We start from the raw sequence: 18,038 nt of genomic DNA on the forward strand, positions 1-18,038 counted from the left end.
ACCCGCTCCATCTCTGGGCAGTCAGTGGCCAAAACTGTGGTCACATCAGTGTGGTGTAATAGGCAGAGACCAAGTAGGCAGGTGTGTGGGAGCTCTTCCTCTCTCATCATCATGGGACTTTTGGTAGTTGGTGGTTTACTCAACCTGTTTCCCCTGTACTGAACCCCCACCCCACTAAGCAGTCTACAGGCTGCCCACCTGCCTTCTCCTTCATCCCAATGCCAGGAAATAGACAACTAGGAATTGCTCCAGGACCCTCCTGCCTCACACATGGGCAGGATTGGTTCACCCCTCCTGTCAGGTGCACTCGCCAACAGAAAGGGCTTCCATTAAGCTCCAGAAGTTCCTTCGCAAAGGAAAAGCAAGAAAGTCCCCAGGGATCAGGAGGCCTAAAAGGACTTCCCTCTCCAGTCTCAGCCTCCCTCTGCACAGAAAGGAGGCTGCTTGGGAAGGCTCCGTCTCCACACTCCAGTCTGTCTCCACCTGTCTTGGGTGTAGCTCAGGTGCACCCACTCCGGTTCTGGCACGTTCTGAGTACAGGGTCGCCCACCCTGCTCCCGTGCCTGGGCTCCAGAGACCTCCGCGGGCCCCGCCCCGCCCCGCGCTCGCCTGGGCAGCCTGTTCACTCGCGCCACCGCGGCAGGTCCTGAGCAACCCGGCAGGGAGCGTAGACAATAGCTGCTTGGGGCCAGCGGCTCAGCGGAACAAAAGCTGGTCTTCTTGGGAAGGCCAGAGCCCCCGCCCTCTGCCGCTGGGCCCAGTACGGTGCTCCCGCCCCCTGCCTGGAACCAAGTTCCCTCCAACCTGTCTGAGTTCGGCTGGCATTGGACCGGGACTAGGAGGATGAAGGCTGGCAGAGACGACAGCGATGGACCCGGCTCTGCTCGGGCGCCTCAGCAGCCCCGGCTCCGCGGACTCACTCCCCGCGGGGGGTGGATCTGGGGGCAGTCTCGGCGAGCAGCCAATCGGGAGGAGCCGCGCCCAGGCGGGGCGGGGCTTGGGTGCTGGGGCAGGACATTGCTCCGCCCAACTTACCAGCAAGGGAGGGAGAGGCTCTGCAGCCAGGCCAGCCGGGTGGCCCCCTAGTCCCTGGTAGCTGGTCTGGGCTCCAGGCCCTTGCCCCAGGGGATAACATTTTCCCTGCCAAGAGACTTCATCTAAGTCATCTTTCCCAGACTTGTTTGCCCCTAACAAATAAGCATACACACACCTCCCACCTGTACAGTTATGGAAGCTGAGTTCCCCCACAGCCAGGGTCATTTCCAGAACAGGGCACAAGGCCACCTTCTCAGGCTGTTAGTTTATCCTTACTGTGTGATGAGGTCCAATTACAGCAGTCACATCATTACCGACTGGATCTGTTGTTGTTGTTAGTCGTGGTGCTTGAACTCAGGGCCTGGGTGCTGTCTCTGAGCTCTTTGCTCAAGGCTCGGCTCTATCACTTGCAGCCACAGCACCAATTCCGGTTTTCTGGTGGCTAATTAGAGATGAGTCTCACGGACTTTTCCTACCCAGGCTGGCTTCAAACCGTGATCCTCAGATCTCAGCCTCCTGAGTAGCTAGAATTACAGGTATGAGTCACTAGTACCCCACTACAGGATTTCTTTTACCTAGGATGGGGCTGCAAGGAAGAGTTCAGAACCCCACGTGGATCTGGTGAGTGGCCTGCAGGGGAGTATGATTATGTCCTGGACATTTTTCCCATCAGGATACAGAGGACTGCCAGGTGCCTATAATCCTAGCTACTCAAGAGGGTAAGACCCAAGGATCATGGTTCAAAGCCAGCCTGGGCAAAAAAGCATGTGAGACTCTTCTCTCCAATTAACTGGCAAAAAGCCAGAAGTGGAGCTAAGCAAATAAGCAAAAGGACAGCACCCACGTCCTGAGTTCAAGCCTCATTACCTACTAGAACAACAACAAAAGAGTACCAGGAAATGGGTATGTGAAAGGTGGGAGTGGGGCCAAAGGGAGAGGGGTAAGCAAATGAAGGAAGGAAGAGGGAGAGAATGCAGTCAAGAATTCACTATATATTTCACACAATTAAGAAAAGTAAGAGAAGTGGGTTGAAGGAGGGTGAGAATGTTGAAGGGGGGAGACTGATTAAGATGCATTGTATTCATAAACTGCTTTGTTAAATGGGACAACCTTTGTACAACTACTTAAAGATAATTTAAAACAATTTTTAAGATACAAAGGACCAAACTCTCCCTGCCCCAAGAGTAGACCAGTGAGGAAGAGGGATAACTCTTGAGTGTCCGTAGGTGGCACAATCTCTCTGGTGAGACTTCAGCTAAAAGTCTTATATTCAGAGCTGGCTTCAGATCTCTCTCTCTGCTATGCCTTTGAGCTGCTGGGAAGTGGTGTCTGGGGTGGAGTTGAGTTGCTGATCCGTGCTTCTCTTACCAAGTTGTGCCTCCTCTATCCCTAACCTCCCAGCAGCCACCCCTGAGGATCTGGTTCTGCTGGGGGAAAAAACTAGAGAGGAGAGGAGGGCAGTAGCTGGCTCGTTGAGTCATACCTCACCAAAGAAAATCCCTTCATGAAGAATGAGGAAAATGTAGCCAGACACCAGTGGCTCATGCCTATAATCCTAGCTTCTCAGAAGGATGAGATTTGAGGAGCGCAGTTCAAAGCCAGCCAGGCAGGAAAGTGGGACTCTTATCTTCAACAAACTTCTTAGAAAAAGCCAGAAGTGGTGCTGTGGCTCAAGTGAGGTAGAGCGCCTTCCTTGAGTGCAAACAGGTTCAAGGACAGTGTGCAGGTCCTGAATTCAAGCCCCAGGACAGGCCAAAAAAAAAAGTTCTGGGATGAGCAGAGTGAAGCCAGCCCAGTGAAACTCCACAGATGTAGCAAGAAAAGGGGCAACAGGCTTGGCATCCTTCTTCCTTCTGGCCTGCTTCTCCCCTACCCCCCACTCTGAAAGACAAATCTTCCAAGGCTACACCCTGTCCCCTCAGTGTGCTGCATACAGGGTATACTGCCAATATATTCAAGCACTCTAGATGCCAACTATGCACTCCTCCTAGTCTATTCCCTCATCTGGAGAGGAATGAGTGATTTTTGTTTGTTTGTTTGTTTGTTGTTTTTTACCTCAAACCCCTTGCATTCTCCATTCATGACTGCCCAGGCCAGTGAGTAGGACACAGTTGCCTGGATCTTAATGCTGGTTCTTTCTTCTCCCCAATTCATCAGCTGCTAGTGACCTATAGTCACACACTTATACCATGATGGAGCCTGAGGCAAGGACAATGGCCCAATGGCCAGGACTTGATATGGTAGTGCCTTGTCCATTGGGCAAGGATAGCTCTTCTGAGTGTCTAAGGACACTTCCTGGTGGAGAATGAGAGCAGGCAGTTAGCACCCCAAGGGGCATAGCAGCAGAAAATACCCAACCCTGGCCTCCCTAGTCTCAGCACCCAGCTACTGGCCTCACAATCATCCTCAGCTCTCAGAACAAAACTCCGACCATGTCAGAGCAACTCCTGCTTAGACTAATAGGAGGTTAATCTGTAAAGACTGAATGGCCAGCCCAAGCCTCCCCCAGAGTCTCCAATATCCTGGTTAGTCCAGCTCCAGCCCTGGGAAAGCATGCTTTCTCCAATCCCAGCCTAAAAGAATCAAGAGTGAGTTGGGGGGGTGAGTGGGAGGGGTCATGACCTAAGGTCAAGTAGGCCTTAGCCCTCAGGAGGCCAGGGTAGCTCCAGACCGTGGGAATATATTCCTACCAGGGCATCAACCTTCCGGGTGCCCTTTTCTCCTACACTGCTTGTCCAAGAGATGGAGAACAGAGCCTGCTCTGGCCTGGAAAGGCTGAACTGAGTTTCTGGCGCCTGGGGAGACAGCTTCAGAGTTACTGACTGTCATTGTCTCCATTTGGCCCAGCTGGACTGTTTCATTTCCTCCTACCCCCTAGAGTTTAAGGGTACATTTGGAATACCTGGGGCCTGGGACCCATTTCCCTCCATCCTGGTCTCCTGTAGCTAACTATACTAGCTTCCAGAGACCACAGAGTATCAGAAGCTTGGGGAACACAGCTTCACCAGTGGGCCTGTGGTCTCCTGGAGACTTTAACTCAGTATTGACTGTACACTTGTGCTGGGCCTTGTGTTCTGTGTAAGTGTAGATATAGAATCCATTACCTGCCCGCTGTCAGGCAAAAACAGGTGCAAGAGTGATCACTCATCCCAGATCCCCCAGCTGCTTAGGTTCGAGCCTGATGCTCCCTGGTAAAGGAAGGCTAGTCCAGGGCTAGCTTCAGCAGAGTACAGCACCTGCTCCTTTCTCTCCAACCACAATTAGCCAGACTTGCCCAGGCTGACAACATGTATATGCCAAGCATGGTTCCCAGCAGGACCAGACAAAGGTGATATGTGCTAGGTGCTGGGGATGCATGGGAACAGGAGTGGTAGCTGCCAGGTTTAGGAGTACAGGGATCTGAGCAAGGGGAAAAAAAGGCTCCATGAAGAACCCAGAGAACTGAAGGCTGGCTATCCCAAGCCTCTCCTGCTGGAGGCTGGGACAGCTGATCTCCACTCCCCACCCTACTGCCAGAACCTCAGTCAATAACAGTAACCTCAATTATAATACCAGACTCCAACCCTTTCATATTTCCTCATCCTGCCTCTCATATTTCCTCATCACCCTTCTGATGCATGGGTGTTATCAGGGGGCCAGGCAGTATGACTCCTCAGTGTGTATCCTAACTTTAGAGTCTTCAGGGTGTGGAAAAGACAGGACTCCACAACTGACATGAGCAGGGACCAAGCACAGTTTTGAGAACAATGGCCAGTGGAGAAACTGACTCCCAGGTGTCTCTGAGTGCAGGCCAAACCCTGGGACCTTCCGTGTACATGAAGAACAAGGTAGCAGGGAGACATCAAAGTAGGCAAAACCCTCAGTGTTGTTCAGGTTGTTCAGGAGCTATCTAGAACAGTCCCTACCCAGCTGCCTAGGCTCCAAAGGACTCACTCAGTGGTGGGCACTGACCTGAGGATTAGTCTGTCCTGTCAAATCTCCATTAGTTTCCAGAATACCCAAATGGGACTTGTAGCCCCAGGGGAACCCATTTTCCTTCCCACCCCCCCGGAATCCCCAACAGATATTGCAATAGGCCAATGAGTGTCTATTAGGAGCCCCTTGTTTGTTTCCTCACTTGGCCATTTTTACCCTCCCCAAGCCACTGGACTATTACCTGTAGAACCAGCTGTTGCCAGGCCATCGGCAGGGGCTGCCCACTGCTCACCACGCCTCCACCTCCCATACCAGGCTGCTGCTGGGCTCGCTCCAGTTGCAGGGCAACATGGCGCCTCTCCTGCTCCAAGGCCCTTGTCAGCCGCTCGAAGCGGGCCTCCTGTTCCTTCACGGAGGCCAAGATGCTGGCAGCTGAATGCACATTGCAGTCCTCCATGACCAGGGTACCAGCCAGCTGTAGGTAAAGCAAAGCAAGCTCAGGGTGGGGCAGAGCAGGAGTCTCGTGAAGCTGTCACAAGCCCTCTGCCTGCTCCACTCACAGATCATACGACTTACTCCCAGACCAGAGCATCCAGTTCTCTGGAGGAAAGCTGCATTGATTAAATTCTAAATTAAAAGCCATTAATCCAAGGCTGGCCGGAAGCAGCCAGCTCCCTCCCTGTTACAGCTCCAGGCTTTGACCTGGGCTCCTCTGCTTCCTGCCAAGTCCAACAAGCTTTGGACTGTGGGCATGTCTGTCTGTTGGGAAGGGCAAGAGCTACTGTGGTGAGCACAATTTTCCAGCATTCTGCTGCCCATAGCACATGCCAGCTGATCTCAATCTCATGGGTCTCACTGGCCTATATCACAGGGGCAGAATTGAAGCCAGAGAGGGTGAGGGACTGCTTACAGTCACACAGCCCCTGTGGCAGAGCCAGTGCAGCCACTGAGCAGGAATGGAGAACCTGTTCCCCTGCTGGCAGGTATCTGGGACTCCTAGGTGTGTAAGAGGCCAGGAGCACCAGCCTGTGGACCACAGATCCACCATCCATTCACAGCTACTCCATCCCAGAGTAGGGGTCTGCCATCCCAGAGCAGGAGTTTGCTTCACAGGGGCAAAGTGAAAACCTGCTTAAGGTTCTGGAAGGGACTCCCATGAAATCTGGAGACTTTGTGCCTGCAAAAGGCCTGATCCAGAAGAAAACAGAGGACAAGCATGTATGGCCCAGCATTCAGAGAGTCAGATCTGCCCAGGTCCTGGCACAGTGTTGCCCCCGTGGGCCCCAGAATACCAAGGGAACAGGCAGGATGATGGAAGCTTGGCATCTGCAATGACAAGCCAGCACTTTTCCTTGCAGTTTGCTCCCTGGCTGACCAAAGTGTTTGTTTTTCATGGGCAATAAGAAGCAAGCCAAGTATGCAGAACTCAGACCCAGACTCAGAGCTGCAAACAGGGTGCATCCATGAAGCCGCAGAGCCCAGAGCTTGTTGTATGGCTTGATGCCCAGGGTTGCTTGGAGCCTGCTCCCAGCTGGTCCTATGCCAGTATGCTGAGACTGGCCTGTTGGACCCCTTGTTCCTGCACCAACATAGAGCCTGAGCTTAGTGAGGGAAAGGCCCCATGAAGGAATATCACACCCAGTGGATGACACCCACAGAGAGCCATTTTTGCTGCTCATTGGCCTGGACAGAGCCAGGAATAGTGGCAGAGACCCTGGAGAAGAAGGCCAAGTGCTGGACTTGGAAACACCAGTGCTGCAGAACCAGGGACATGGTGCATCACAGAAGTGAAGAGATGCCATGAGACCGAGCACCATAACAGCTGGAGAAACTAAGAGCCAGTGAAGGCAAGAGGCCAGAATAGGCCTCCACAGCTTTTCTTCATTTCTCCCACACCTGTCACACAAATAAAACTGTCGATGTGACCTTGCAGGGACAATGGTGTGGGCAGAAGAGCTGTTGTTAAGTCAGCCATAGCCTGAAGAATGAACCAAGTTTCTGTTTGGGAAGGTGACAGCCACCATTGAGAAGAGAGGTTGAGGAATCAGGTACAAACTGGGTCCTCTGGCCACAATGACATACACGGCGCAGAAGCACAGCAAGGGCACTCAGAATGCCCCACACACTAGGCCTTGTGTGTGTATGGGTTAAGCCTAGTAGTGGACTCCAGGTAAGTGTGGTGGGGCCTTGCTCCCTGGAGGGCCAGAGTAAATGGCAGCAGCTAAGCCACTTGAGCACTCAGTTGAGTGCACGAAGCACTGGTAGTCTCAACTGAATCTTAGAAGTGAGGGCCAAAGGGGATAGTATACTGCCCTGAAGGAGGGCAATCAGGTCCTGTCAAACAGCCACTGACTCCATGAGCTCTCTTCCCTCCTTGTACAAAGACTTGGGTCCCTGAATGACCCCTGGTTTTATCCCATTGTGCCTCTTCATCCCCATCCATCAGGACCAGGCCACCGCTGGTTAGAACAGCTTCCCATCCCTGAGCCCCCTTCCCCAAGCATGTTGCAGCTTTGGAGTACAAGAAGACCTACTATGAAAGGGCCTACGAGGCCCAGCGGAAGGCTGGCTGGGGGCCCAGAATTCTGAGGCTGCAGTGAGAAATTTGCAAATCCCACACTGGCTTTCTACTGCCCAAGTCAGATCATAACAAAATGACCGTGTAGCTCTTGGGTAACCTCTAAAACTGGTCACACTGACTGTGCCCACTAGAGAGCAGAGGCCAGGTTGCTGGGCCCCTGCTCTTTCCCAGGCTGTGTATAACCTCTATCTGCCCTTGGGTGGGGCACTGTACCCCTAGACAGAGCAAGAGAGTCTCCACATGTGCTGGCCTCCTTGGGACTGTACACAGGAGTATGTGTGAACATAAAAGACCCAGGCCAAGCACCCCAAGGAGCGTTTTCTGGATGGTAACTGAAAATACTGTTTTATATTAAAACAATAAATATGCAGTATCATGGAAAGCAAAATACATGAATTTTTAAGACGGACCATGGAGATTTTAAAGACTTTTTTTTCCCAGCTGGGGCTTGGAAAGGACAGTTATTAGATCTTGGGTGGGGGCAAACACCAGGCATAGTTATGCTGGGGCCCAGAGAATGCCTTGGGGACACACTGGAAAATGCAATGCTACAGGGGCTCATCTGAGCCTGCTCCCCTGATGTGGGAAGGTCAGTACTGCCTGCCAGGCAGATCCCACAAGACCTCACCCAGACCACAGAAACCAGCTTCAGTTTTCCCTCAGAGGGGGCTGCTTCTTACCAAATGTGCCTGACTGATTGATTTAGCAGTAAAAAGGAGCAACTCCTGGGCACCCCAGAGTGACTACACACCAGAACTATATGACAACACAAATGCCAGAAAACACCAGAAACTTCAGGAAGGTGTTAGGGAGTGAGATTAAACCCTGAAAATGCAAATGCCAAATTAACATGATAGCATAGTTTTAGCACAACAAACACTGGCTATGAATGCCAAGAGTGTCCACACCCCCACACTCTTACAGAAACCTTCTGGGAAGCTGGTGGCACAAGGGGAGAAACCTGGAAGAAAAAGCCATACAAAGGAGAGTGGAGGAAGAGTGAAGTACAGATGGGCAAGTCAGAGGATGAGAAGACATATGGGTGAATACCAGAATGGGATGATGGGGAGATCGTAGCGGGTAGACAGACAGATGGGCAGATAGGGGATGAAGAAACAGATGGGTGAATGGCAGAAGGCTTGATGGGTAGATGGGATAGTAGATGAATGGATGGATGAGTGGGTAGATTAGTGGGTGAGTTTGAGGGAAGAAAAGAAGGAGTCTGGAAGGTGGAGTCGATGGATGGATGAGAGAATAGGTGTGTGCCCAGAAGGATGAAGAGATGGTCATGAGAAAATGATAGGTCAATGGGAGGGTAGAGGGAAGGTGGTTTGTTACATGCAAAGGCAGATGAACATATAGCTGGCAGATGGAAAATTAGACGTGGGACAATGGATAGCTGGGGTGGGGGGGAGAGATGGATACATGGGTGTAGGAATTGATGGTGAGTTTGCTGGCAGGTGGGTTAATGCCAAACTTTGCCACACTACTGGAAGGAGGAATCTTTGTGCCCATACCCTCCAGGACTGATATGGTCACACTCATTCTCGTGGAGAGCAAAGGAATCATCAGAAAGATTTGGACATAGAAGCTGAATCTTTCCTCTGAAACTCAAACCAACATTTGACGTCTTCCTGCTGACCCAGACATTCCTCCTCAGAAGGAGTCCAGCCAAAGCCCTGCTCTGGAAAATCAAATTATGGGGCTGAGTCCAATCAGGGTACAGGAATTGGAGGAATTTCCTAAGGGATAGGCCAGCAGGGGGAAAGGAAGAAGCCTGTGTTGCAAACCATGAGCCCTTGCCAGCCACCTATCAGCCACCTATCAGAAGGGAACTGATAACATTGAGCCTCCTACTTCTTCCTGTGCACACCCTGAAGACGAAGACGTGACAATAAGAAGTAGCTCAAAACTGGTGCAGTCAAAGCCTGTTTTCTGTCTAGCACATTGTAGGAATTGCCTCTGTTCCCTACCCTCAGCCCTGCCAGCACAGGAGACTTGCTGCCTACAGCCTACATGGGTTGGCCAGGCTTTGTGGGGGGCCCTGTCATTTTCATCACCCCTACTGGGGTAAGCCTTAGCTTTGAGCTTCTGGATAAGCTCAAAAGGACAGCACTATGCCCAGGCTGGGACAAGACAGAGAAAGCCAAATTTGCCAAATGCAAATAGTTGACCAGACAGACAAGTGATATAACCAAAGATAAGATCTCAAACAAGGATTGTGGAAATGTTGATATGCATGCAGATATGCAGGAAAGACTGAGTCTTGAGGGTTGTAGTAAGGTGGGGTTTCCTGGTGCTGGGACTGCTCTATGGCCCCAGAGTTCTGGGTCCCTATTAGAGGGTCCTCTACACATGGGAGTCATTCCCTATATGATCATTGGGGTTGCTGAGTGACAATGTGAGCACTCTGGGAGGCAAGAGAGGGTCACTTCAGAGTGTACCTCTTTCCTTCCCCTTGTTCAGCCTCCACTATGTCTGGTCCTTCAAGGCTTGTTTCTTCTTCTGTGGGAAAATCTAATTATCAGGCTGAATCTGATTACCTCTTTCTAGGATGCCTGAAAATCCTGCTGCTTCCCTCTCAGGTGGCAGCCACCACCCTGGCCCCTGAGAAACAGTGCAATTCCTTGACCTCCTCTCTTTCTTTTTTTTTTTTTTTGTCGGTCGTGGGGCTTGAACTCTGGGCCTGGGTGCTGTCCCTCAGCTCTTCAGCTCAAGGCGAGCGCTCTACCACTTGAGCTACAGCGCCACTTCTGGTTTTCTGGTGGTTTATTGGAGATAGGAGTCTCAAGGTCTTTCCTGCCTGGGCTGGCTTTGAACCGCGATCCTCAGATCTCAGGCTCCTGAGTAGCTAGGATTACAGGCGTGAGCCACCAGCGCCCGGCTCTCTCTTTCTGACCACCTGGTGGAAAAGTCACTTGTTTTCCCTTTATAGACCCTGATTATATCATGAGTGTGAACCCCTAATGCAGGGACCCTAGTCCTAGAGCTAGCCAGAACCAAGGCCAGATTGGTCAGCAAAGGGGTTTGTGAGTGGGAGATCCAGGGGGACCTCCTGGGAGGTCCAGAAGGTTAGGGATTGGATCAATGAATGGACATTGCTAGGACCCAGGGCCAGGTTGATTTGGGGATTATACATGGATGGAAAAACCTAGGCATGAGATGGACAAGCAAATTGGGCAGCTGAGCACCCCAGGGAATGTCCCCCTCTGTGGGAGACTGGAGACCCAAGGAACTGCTGCACGAGCTCTAGACCCAAGATTTCCCTTCAGGCAAATACCTGTTCTCTGTGTCAGTGGTGGCAACCCAAGCAGGACACTAGTTGCTCTGCCTATAACCCTAGTTACTCAGGAGGCTGAGATCTGAGGACCATGGTTAAATCCAGCCCAGGCAGGAAAATCTGTGAGCCTATCTCCAATTAACCGCCAGAAAACTGGAAGTGGCACTGTGGCCTTGAGTGAAAGAACTCAGAGACAGTGCCTAGGCTCCAAGTTCAAGCCCCATGATTGTAAAACAAACAAACAAACTAGTGGCACCCTTCAAGTCTCTGCTGTGCCCTGGGACTTGCCTGTCCATGAAGATACAGAGACATAGGTGGAGAACTCCAAGCCCCAGGCTGGGAATTCAGGGCAATCCCCCACTGTCCCTTCTGTGCTTGCCTCAGATTCCAACTGCAAGTGAAGACATTGCCTGCAGGCTCAAAGGATGGAACTATGGGTAGTAAAGACCCTTCTGGAGTTGGCAACATTGGCCTAGGGCAATCCCGGGGACCTAGGGCCCCAAGGCTGGAAGCTCCAGACACTAGGGGCTTTGGGAGCTGACAGCACATGCTGTCTCCTCTTACATGCTGGGTCCACCCACTCCACCACTTACAAAGAAGCCCTTGGGAGGGATGGCTCCCAATATACCTCACTGAGGGTGGTCAGCCATGGTAATGGCCTGCCTGTGGCTTCCACTGCTTCCTCTGGCAGGCAGATTGCAGGGCGCCCTAGGTGGTTCATCCATCTCAGAGACAGGAGGAATGGTGTGGGTTGGGGAAGGAGTCCAGATCTCAGGCACAGAGCTGAACCCTTTCCCCTGCACTCCCAGATGGAGAGAGGGACCAAGACATTCCTGAGGAGGGGACTGAGGAGGTCTCCCAGACAGGCTCGGACCAATTGCAGACAAACACAGGACACTGGAGTTCTATCCCTAAATATTACTAATGCCTTGATAGCCCCACTAAGGCTCAGCCAGGGACAGATGTCCTGCCAGGCCAAGGGCCATAGCTGGGCAGGTATGGCAGTCATCATGCTGTCTACCAGCCTGTGTTCTGTGCCTTTGGCCTGAAAAGTCTTTTCCCCCTACAGACGGTGGGCAGACCCTTCTGCCAGCCGCCCCCTACCCCATCTCCATGGCAACACTCTGGCTTTCTAGAGGGACAGAGCCTCTTTGTGATTATACAAAGCCCCTTTGAGGGACAGTGAGAAGTGCAGCCCCTGGAAGTCTGTGTCCAGAGAGCAAGTGAGGCTCCATGGCCCACCCTCCCAGGTTGCAAAGCTGAGAAAGCTGGCAGGTGGGAAATCCTGGTGAATAAGGGTAAAGGTTGGAATCTGGTACCATTTGCCCCAGCTGCCCACAGTCAGAGCACTAGGTGGGGTAAAGCTGGATCAAAACTGGGCAGTGAATCACTGAAGGGGTTGGGAGACATTATTTTCTTCTACATCCTTGTGCAAAAAAATATGCTGGGGGGGGAGAGGAGTAATTGTAGAGATGGGAGAGAAGGGATGGTAGGGAAAAACAACAATGCTCGATAGGAATTGTACTCATTACCTTGCTCCTATAACTGTAACTCCTCTGTATTTTTACAATAAAAAATGTACAAAAAACTATGCTTGGTGCCGGCTGCAAGTGGCTCATGCCTGTAATCCTAGCTACTCAGCTGGCTGAGATCTGAGGATTGAGGTTCAAAGCCAGCCCAGGCAAGAAAGTCCGTGAGACTCTTATCTCCAATTAAACACCAGAAAACTGGAAGTGGTGCTGTGGTTCAAAGTGGTAGTGCACTAGCTTTGAGCTGGAGAACTCAGGGACAGTGCCCAAACCTAGAGTTCAAGCCCCACACCAACCAAAAACTACACACACACACACACACACACACACACTTTGTGTGGACATTAGGAAAGGTCTTACTGTGGAGAAGTTTCACATAGGCAACACTGTGCTGGCAAAAGGGTCAGTGCTGGACTGAGGACCTAGTGGGAACTTGGGTGTAAGAAGACCTCAGTGAATAAGCAGGTAGGCACTGGAAGCTTTCAGGTGAGACTGAAGTGTGGCACTGAGTGTGCCTAAAGGAATGGCTATGACATCAGAGTTCTACCCAAGCACACTATCTTCTCACTTTTCTGGCCTTGGCATCCTCCTTGCTGTGGGAGATCCTGACTTCTGTGTCACCTCTGGGGGAATGCAGCCAGTTCATCTATGGTACCTGAAGCAGACTTGCTGGACCAATAGCCCCACATCAGGCCTGACCAAGAGAGACTCTGATGATAGACTAGTTTGTTTAGGCTGGGGAAACAGAACCCTGAGGACAATGTACACCCTGGATGATAGGCAATGGTAATACAGCACAGACCTCTCTCAGCATGGATCCCTGTCTGTACTCTAACTCCACAGACTAGGAGATAGGGGTTGCCAAGCCTCTACCACAGCAAGTCCCCCATCATGGAGCTCTATTCTGCCATGGCTTGAGGGTCCTACCCATTCTGTCTCCTGCTGACCAGGCACTTGGCAGTGCCCATGTACGCTGGGCGTCCTGCCCTGCCAGGAGGCCCACACCAAGTGACCTCAGTTTGACCCACCACAGCTTTGTTAACTAAGCCTCTAGTGGGTGCGAGCAACAGCACGAGGCAGTACTGGCTTGGGGAAAGATCCAGCCCTTTGTGGACAAATGTACATGGTCCTCAACCTGGCAATGCCCCTGAGTCAGCAGGTGCCCTTGCAGCACAGAGGAGTACAACTCATCTAGAGCGGCCGTTTTCCCAATAAGCATTCATGTAGTAGCACCGCACCACCAACAGCTCTGGGTGTATAAGACTCTGTGTGTGTGTGTGTGTGTGCGCGCGCGCGCGTGCGTGCGTGCGCATGCATGCTCACCCAGTCCAGGCCTCCTCAACCCAGGGAAGAAGGGGGGGGGGGGGCTTAGCAGGATTGCTCATGGTCTCCAAAAGGGGTTCTCTGGACAGTGAGGTGTGAGAAACTCATACTTCACTTCTACATGGAGCAATAATAAAGAAGGATCCAAGCAGTGAGATTTCCCCTCTCTCACCTTGCCTGCATTTGGCCCATAAGCAAATTTTGCAGAAGGTGTAAAAGTATATGGGAGGTGGAGATATTTGTGACTGGGTTGCCATGGCAGGGATCTGGGACTAAATAGTTGGAGGGAAGAAAACCAGACACAGACAGACAGACAGACAGGCAGAGGCACACACACATGTTCTCTATGACACAGGTGGAAGTCCGTTAAGCTGAGGAGGTCAAAGACCACTATATACAATAGCTCCCTGGAGACAGACTGATTTAGGCTCGAGACAAGAAGACTGATAGGCTCTCAGTCTATAAAGCCAAGAGATTATGGATGAGTTGGTAAAAAAAAAAAAAAACAAAAAAACAAAAAAAAACCAGCATTGCCTCCAACCAAAGAGGCCTCCTCAGACTCTCCCCCCCTACACCAGGGTTTGAACACAGAGCCTCTTCATATTTACTTGGTTTCATTGCTCAGCTGCAGTTCTATCACTTGAACCATACCTCTAGCCTGACTTTTTGATGGTTATTTTGGAGATAGAATCTCAAGAACTTTTCTGCCCAGGCTGGCTTTGAAGAATGATCCTCCAGATCTCAGTCTTGTGTAACTAGGATTATAGGTGTGAGCAATTGGTGCCTGGCAAAAACTGCCCCCCACCTCTCTCTGTCCTCTCTCCTCTCCTCTCTCTCCTCCCTTTTTATTTTGCTGGTACCAAGGCTTGAACTCAGGTGCCTCATGCTTGCTTGGCTGATGCTTTATAATGTGAGCCACATCTCCAGCCTATCCCCACCTCTCTCAGAACAAGAATGGTATCACTTTCCCAACCATTGGTCACCAAAAGCCAGGACACAGCTCTGAGAGGTGGGTGCCAGAAAGAAGGCAGAACTGCTATTCCTTGGAAACAGTGACCTGCCCATATGGTTGTCTCAAGACACTCAAGGGAAAGGTGCTCCCCACCACAATGTTTCCTACCCCAGCAAATCAGAGAAGCAAATGGTCCACGACCTTAATCCAGCCAAGAACCAGCCCACCCTGACCTGGGCAAGGACCAAGGCACCAAGGCACCAAGGCAGAGGCCTCCAGATACCAAAGACATGAATTTCCTTACCCCAGAGTCCCATGTGGCTTTTGGACATCTCTGGCTGCTCCCAGGGTTGGGGGGGGGCCTTCCTCCCAGAATGGGAACTAAGGGTTGCCTCCAGCTCTTAACCCCCTTTCCCTGTTGAGAGCCAACTCAGCTCCAGTGCCCATGGCAACAGGTCCGGACACCACCAACTTCCAGCAAAAGGGAAAAGTTCTGCCTTTTATATGCAAATGAAACAGTGGGAATAGGCCGAGGGCTCTTTAGACTGCACCCAGGACAGACTGCAGTGCCCTTCTCTGACTCCCAACACATATGTACCATGATAGTCTTCTGGAAGCTGGACTTGTGAGTGTCCAACTGTCACAAAGAGGCAGGTATACTGCAGCAGGAGATACTGATAGTCTGAGGATATTCTCAAAGCCAGCCACAAGCACATGTATGCAATGATCCATAATCACACCATACACACACACACACACACACAAGATGTCCCCCCGAAAGTCTCCTGACAGACACACAACCGTCTGTATCCACATGGTTTCTGCCTGCCCCATTTGGAATGGCCTACAAGTCCCAACACATTCTTCAACTAAGAATGGAGAACCAGGGCTCAGTCATTCTTTATACACCTCTGCTGCTCTGCTGGAAAGGTTTCCCTGGCCAAGACCTTTGAGGCTGGGTTCAACTTGTCTCCAGTATCATAATCCTCAAGGAACCCTCAGTTTCAGATCCGTGGGGCTTAACCTCTTGTGGAACAGATGGGGACTGTCAACTAAGCCCTGAGTCTACAAAGAGAACACATACCTACATGCACTTACTAGCACAGGAGTCATTGGTAATACCCTCAAAGGTTAAAGGTAGTGTTGATGAGCTGGGAACAGACCACAAAGAAAGAAGGCATCATAAATAATCAGGAGTGCATAGAGATTGTTGACACAGTAGTAAAACTGATGATGCAGAAAACCAAAACATAGTGGAGAAGAAAAGGCCAAAGCCACCCAGGCAGTGGTAGCTCACATTGGTAATCCCCTACTAAGGAGGCTGAACTCTGAAAATCAAGGTTCAAAGTCAGCCCACAAAGACAAATCAGAAACATTCTTATCCCCAATTAACCAGCAAAAAGGCAGAAGGAGTGGCTCAAGTAGAAGAGCACCAGCATTGAGCAAAAAATCTAAACAAGAACATGAGTTCAAGACCCATTACTGGCACACACACAAAAGCGAATCTAAAATATCCTTTTCAATCTGATAGAAAATGGCAGATGAGCTGGGTGCCAGGGGGTCACATCTGTAATCCTAGCTACTCAAGAGACAGTTGAAGCCAGCCCAGGCAGAAAAGTCCATGAGCCTCTCCAACTGACCACTGGAAAATTGGAAGTGGTGCTGTGTTTCGAAGTGGTAGAATGCTAGCCTTCAGTAATAGGGCTTTGGGACAGTGCCCAGTCCCTGAGTTCAAGCCCCATGACGCACACGACACATTCTCTCTCTCTCTCTTTCTCTCTCTCTCTCTCACACACATACACACACATACACACAGAGTGGCGCTGTGCTCAAGTGGTAGAGCACTAGCTTTGAGCACAAGTGGTAGAGCACTGGCTTTGAGCACAGAAAGGCTCAGGGACAGAGCTCAGGCCCCTGAGTTCAAGCCCCATGATCAGGAGAGAGAGAGAGAGAGGAGAGAGAGGAGAAAGAGAGAGAGGAGGGAGGGAGAGAGGGAGGGAAAGGAAAGGATAGGAAAGGAAGGCAAAGAGAGAAAGAAAGAAAAGAGATGAGAAGAAAAGAAAGAAAATGGCCGATGACAAAAGGCAGGAGACACTATAGATAGGAATTCCCACAGTGAACATGAGCAGACAAGATTTTCTCAAACATAAGAAGATACTGCTGTTAATTATATTAACATGATAAACTTCTAGGGAGACTGTGTTCATTGAGGCTGGAAACTGAGTTGGGGTGAATTTTCTATATAGAAAGAAGCCGTATTCCTTCCTTCCTTCCTTCCTTCCGTCCTTCCTTCCTTCCTTCCTTTCTTCCTTCCTTCCTTCCTTCCTTCCTTCCTTCCTTCCTTCCTTCCCTCCCTCCTTCCTTCCTTCCTTCCTTTTCCTTCCTCCCTCCCTCCCTCCCTCTCTCCCTCCCTATCTCTCTCCTCTCTCTCTTTCTGTCTCTGTCTCTCTCTCTTACTTGCTTGCTTTCTGCCAGTCCTGGGGCTTGAACTCAGGACCTGGGCACTGTCCCTGACTCTCTGTGCTCAAGGCTAGTGCTCTACCACTTGAGCCACATCACCACTTCTAACATTCTTTGTTTATGTGGTACTGGGGAATCAAACCCAGGACTTCATGCATGCTATGCAAGCATTCTACCACTAAGCCACATTTCTAGCCCTTCATCCATTTCTGTTGCTAGTAATTCAGTAACACAGACTGGTTAAGTTACAGAGAAGAGGTTTCTCTTGGCTTGTGGTTCTGATCCAAGGTAAAAGGGCTCAATGTGATGATGGCCTTATTAGCAGGAACCAGGGAAGCACAGGGCATCACATAGCCAGAGATACCATAAGAGAGCTAGTCAAACTGGCTTTTATGGCAAACCCACACTCCAGAATAGTAATTAACCCATTAATTTTTGTGTGTATGTGTGCATACACACATGCTTACCAGTACAACTTGGGTCCTCATACTTTTGCTTAGCTTTTTTTTTTTTTTTTTTTTTGCACAAGACTGGTGCTGTTACACTTAAGCCACCTCCCCACCTTGGTTTTTTGCTGGTTAGTTAGAGATAAGAGTCTCACAGACTTTTCTGCCCAGTCTGGCTTTGAACCTCATCCTCTAGGTCTTAACCTCCTGAGCAGTTAGGATTACAGGCATGAGCCACCACATCAGACCTAAACTAATCTAGCTCTGAAATTCCCTAAGGGAACAATACGGCAAGTAAACTCTAGATTTTCAGCATCACTATTCTGCCACTTCCTTAGTCAATGCCTTTCCCTTGGTGGCAGTGAACACAAATCTCATTAGGAGTCCTGGACTCCAATGAAGCAGTTTTGCTCTAAGAACCAATAGAAAAGGAAAAACTCCAGGGTGTGTGAGGCCTCAGAGATCCTGCTTGTGCTACAGGTTTTAAATCAGAGTGGCCACCACCAAGAGGTTGTGA

The 18,038-nt window shown here is 50.7% G+C and overlaps 1 protein-coding gene across 9 annotated transcripts in view; it reads right to left on the reverse strand.

The window, feature by feature from the left end:
* Positions 1–18,038, reverse strand: part of Arvcf (ARVCF delta catenin family member) — a 60,325-nt gene that overhangs the window by 19,545 nt on the left and 22,742 nt on the right. For 7 of the 9 annotated variants that reach the window (XR_006145226.1, XM_042666210.1, XM_042666211.1 and 4 more), the window contains one exon: positions 5,192–5,425. Coding sequence is in view for 8 of the 9 variants with exons in the window: in XM_042666210.1 (XP_042522144.1) it covers positions 5,192–5,407 (216 nt within the window). In the remaining variant the exon portion in view is untranslated. Of the gene's footprint in view, positions 1–804; positions 908–5,191; positions 5,426–18,038 lie in introns of those variants that run through there. The other 2 variants (XM_042666215.1, XM_042666214.1) reach the window with 1 other exon arrangement.

The sequence above is a fragment of the Dipodomys spectabilis genome, unplaced genomic scaffold (assembly GCF_019054845.1).
Source record: "Dipodomys spectabilis isolate Male_0828 unplaced genomic scaffold, ASM1905484v1 ptg000363l, whole genome shotgun sequence".
Lineage (NCBI taxonomy): Eukaryota > Metazoa > Chordata > Mammalia > Rodentia > Heteromyidae > Dipodomys > Dipodomys spectabilis.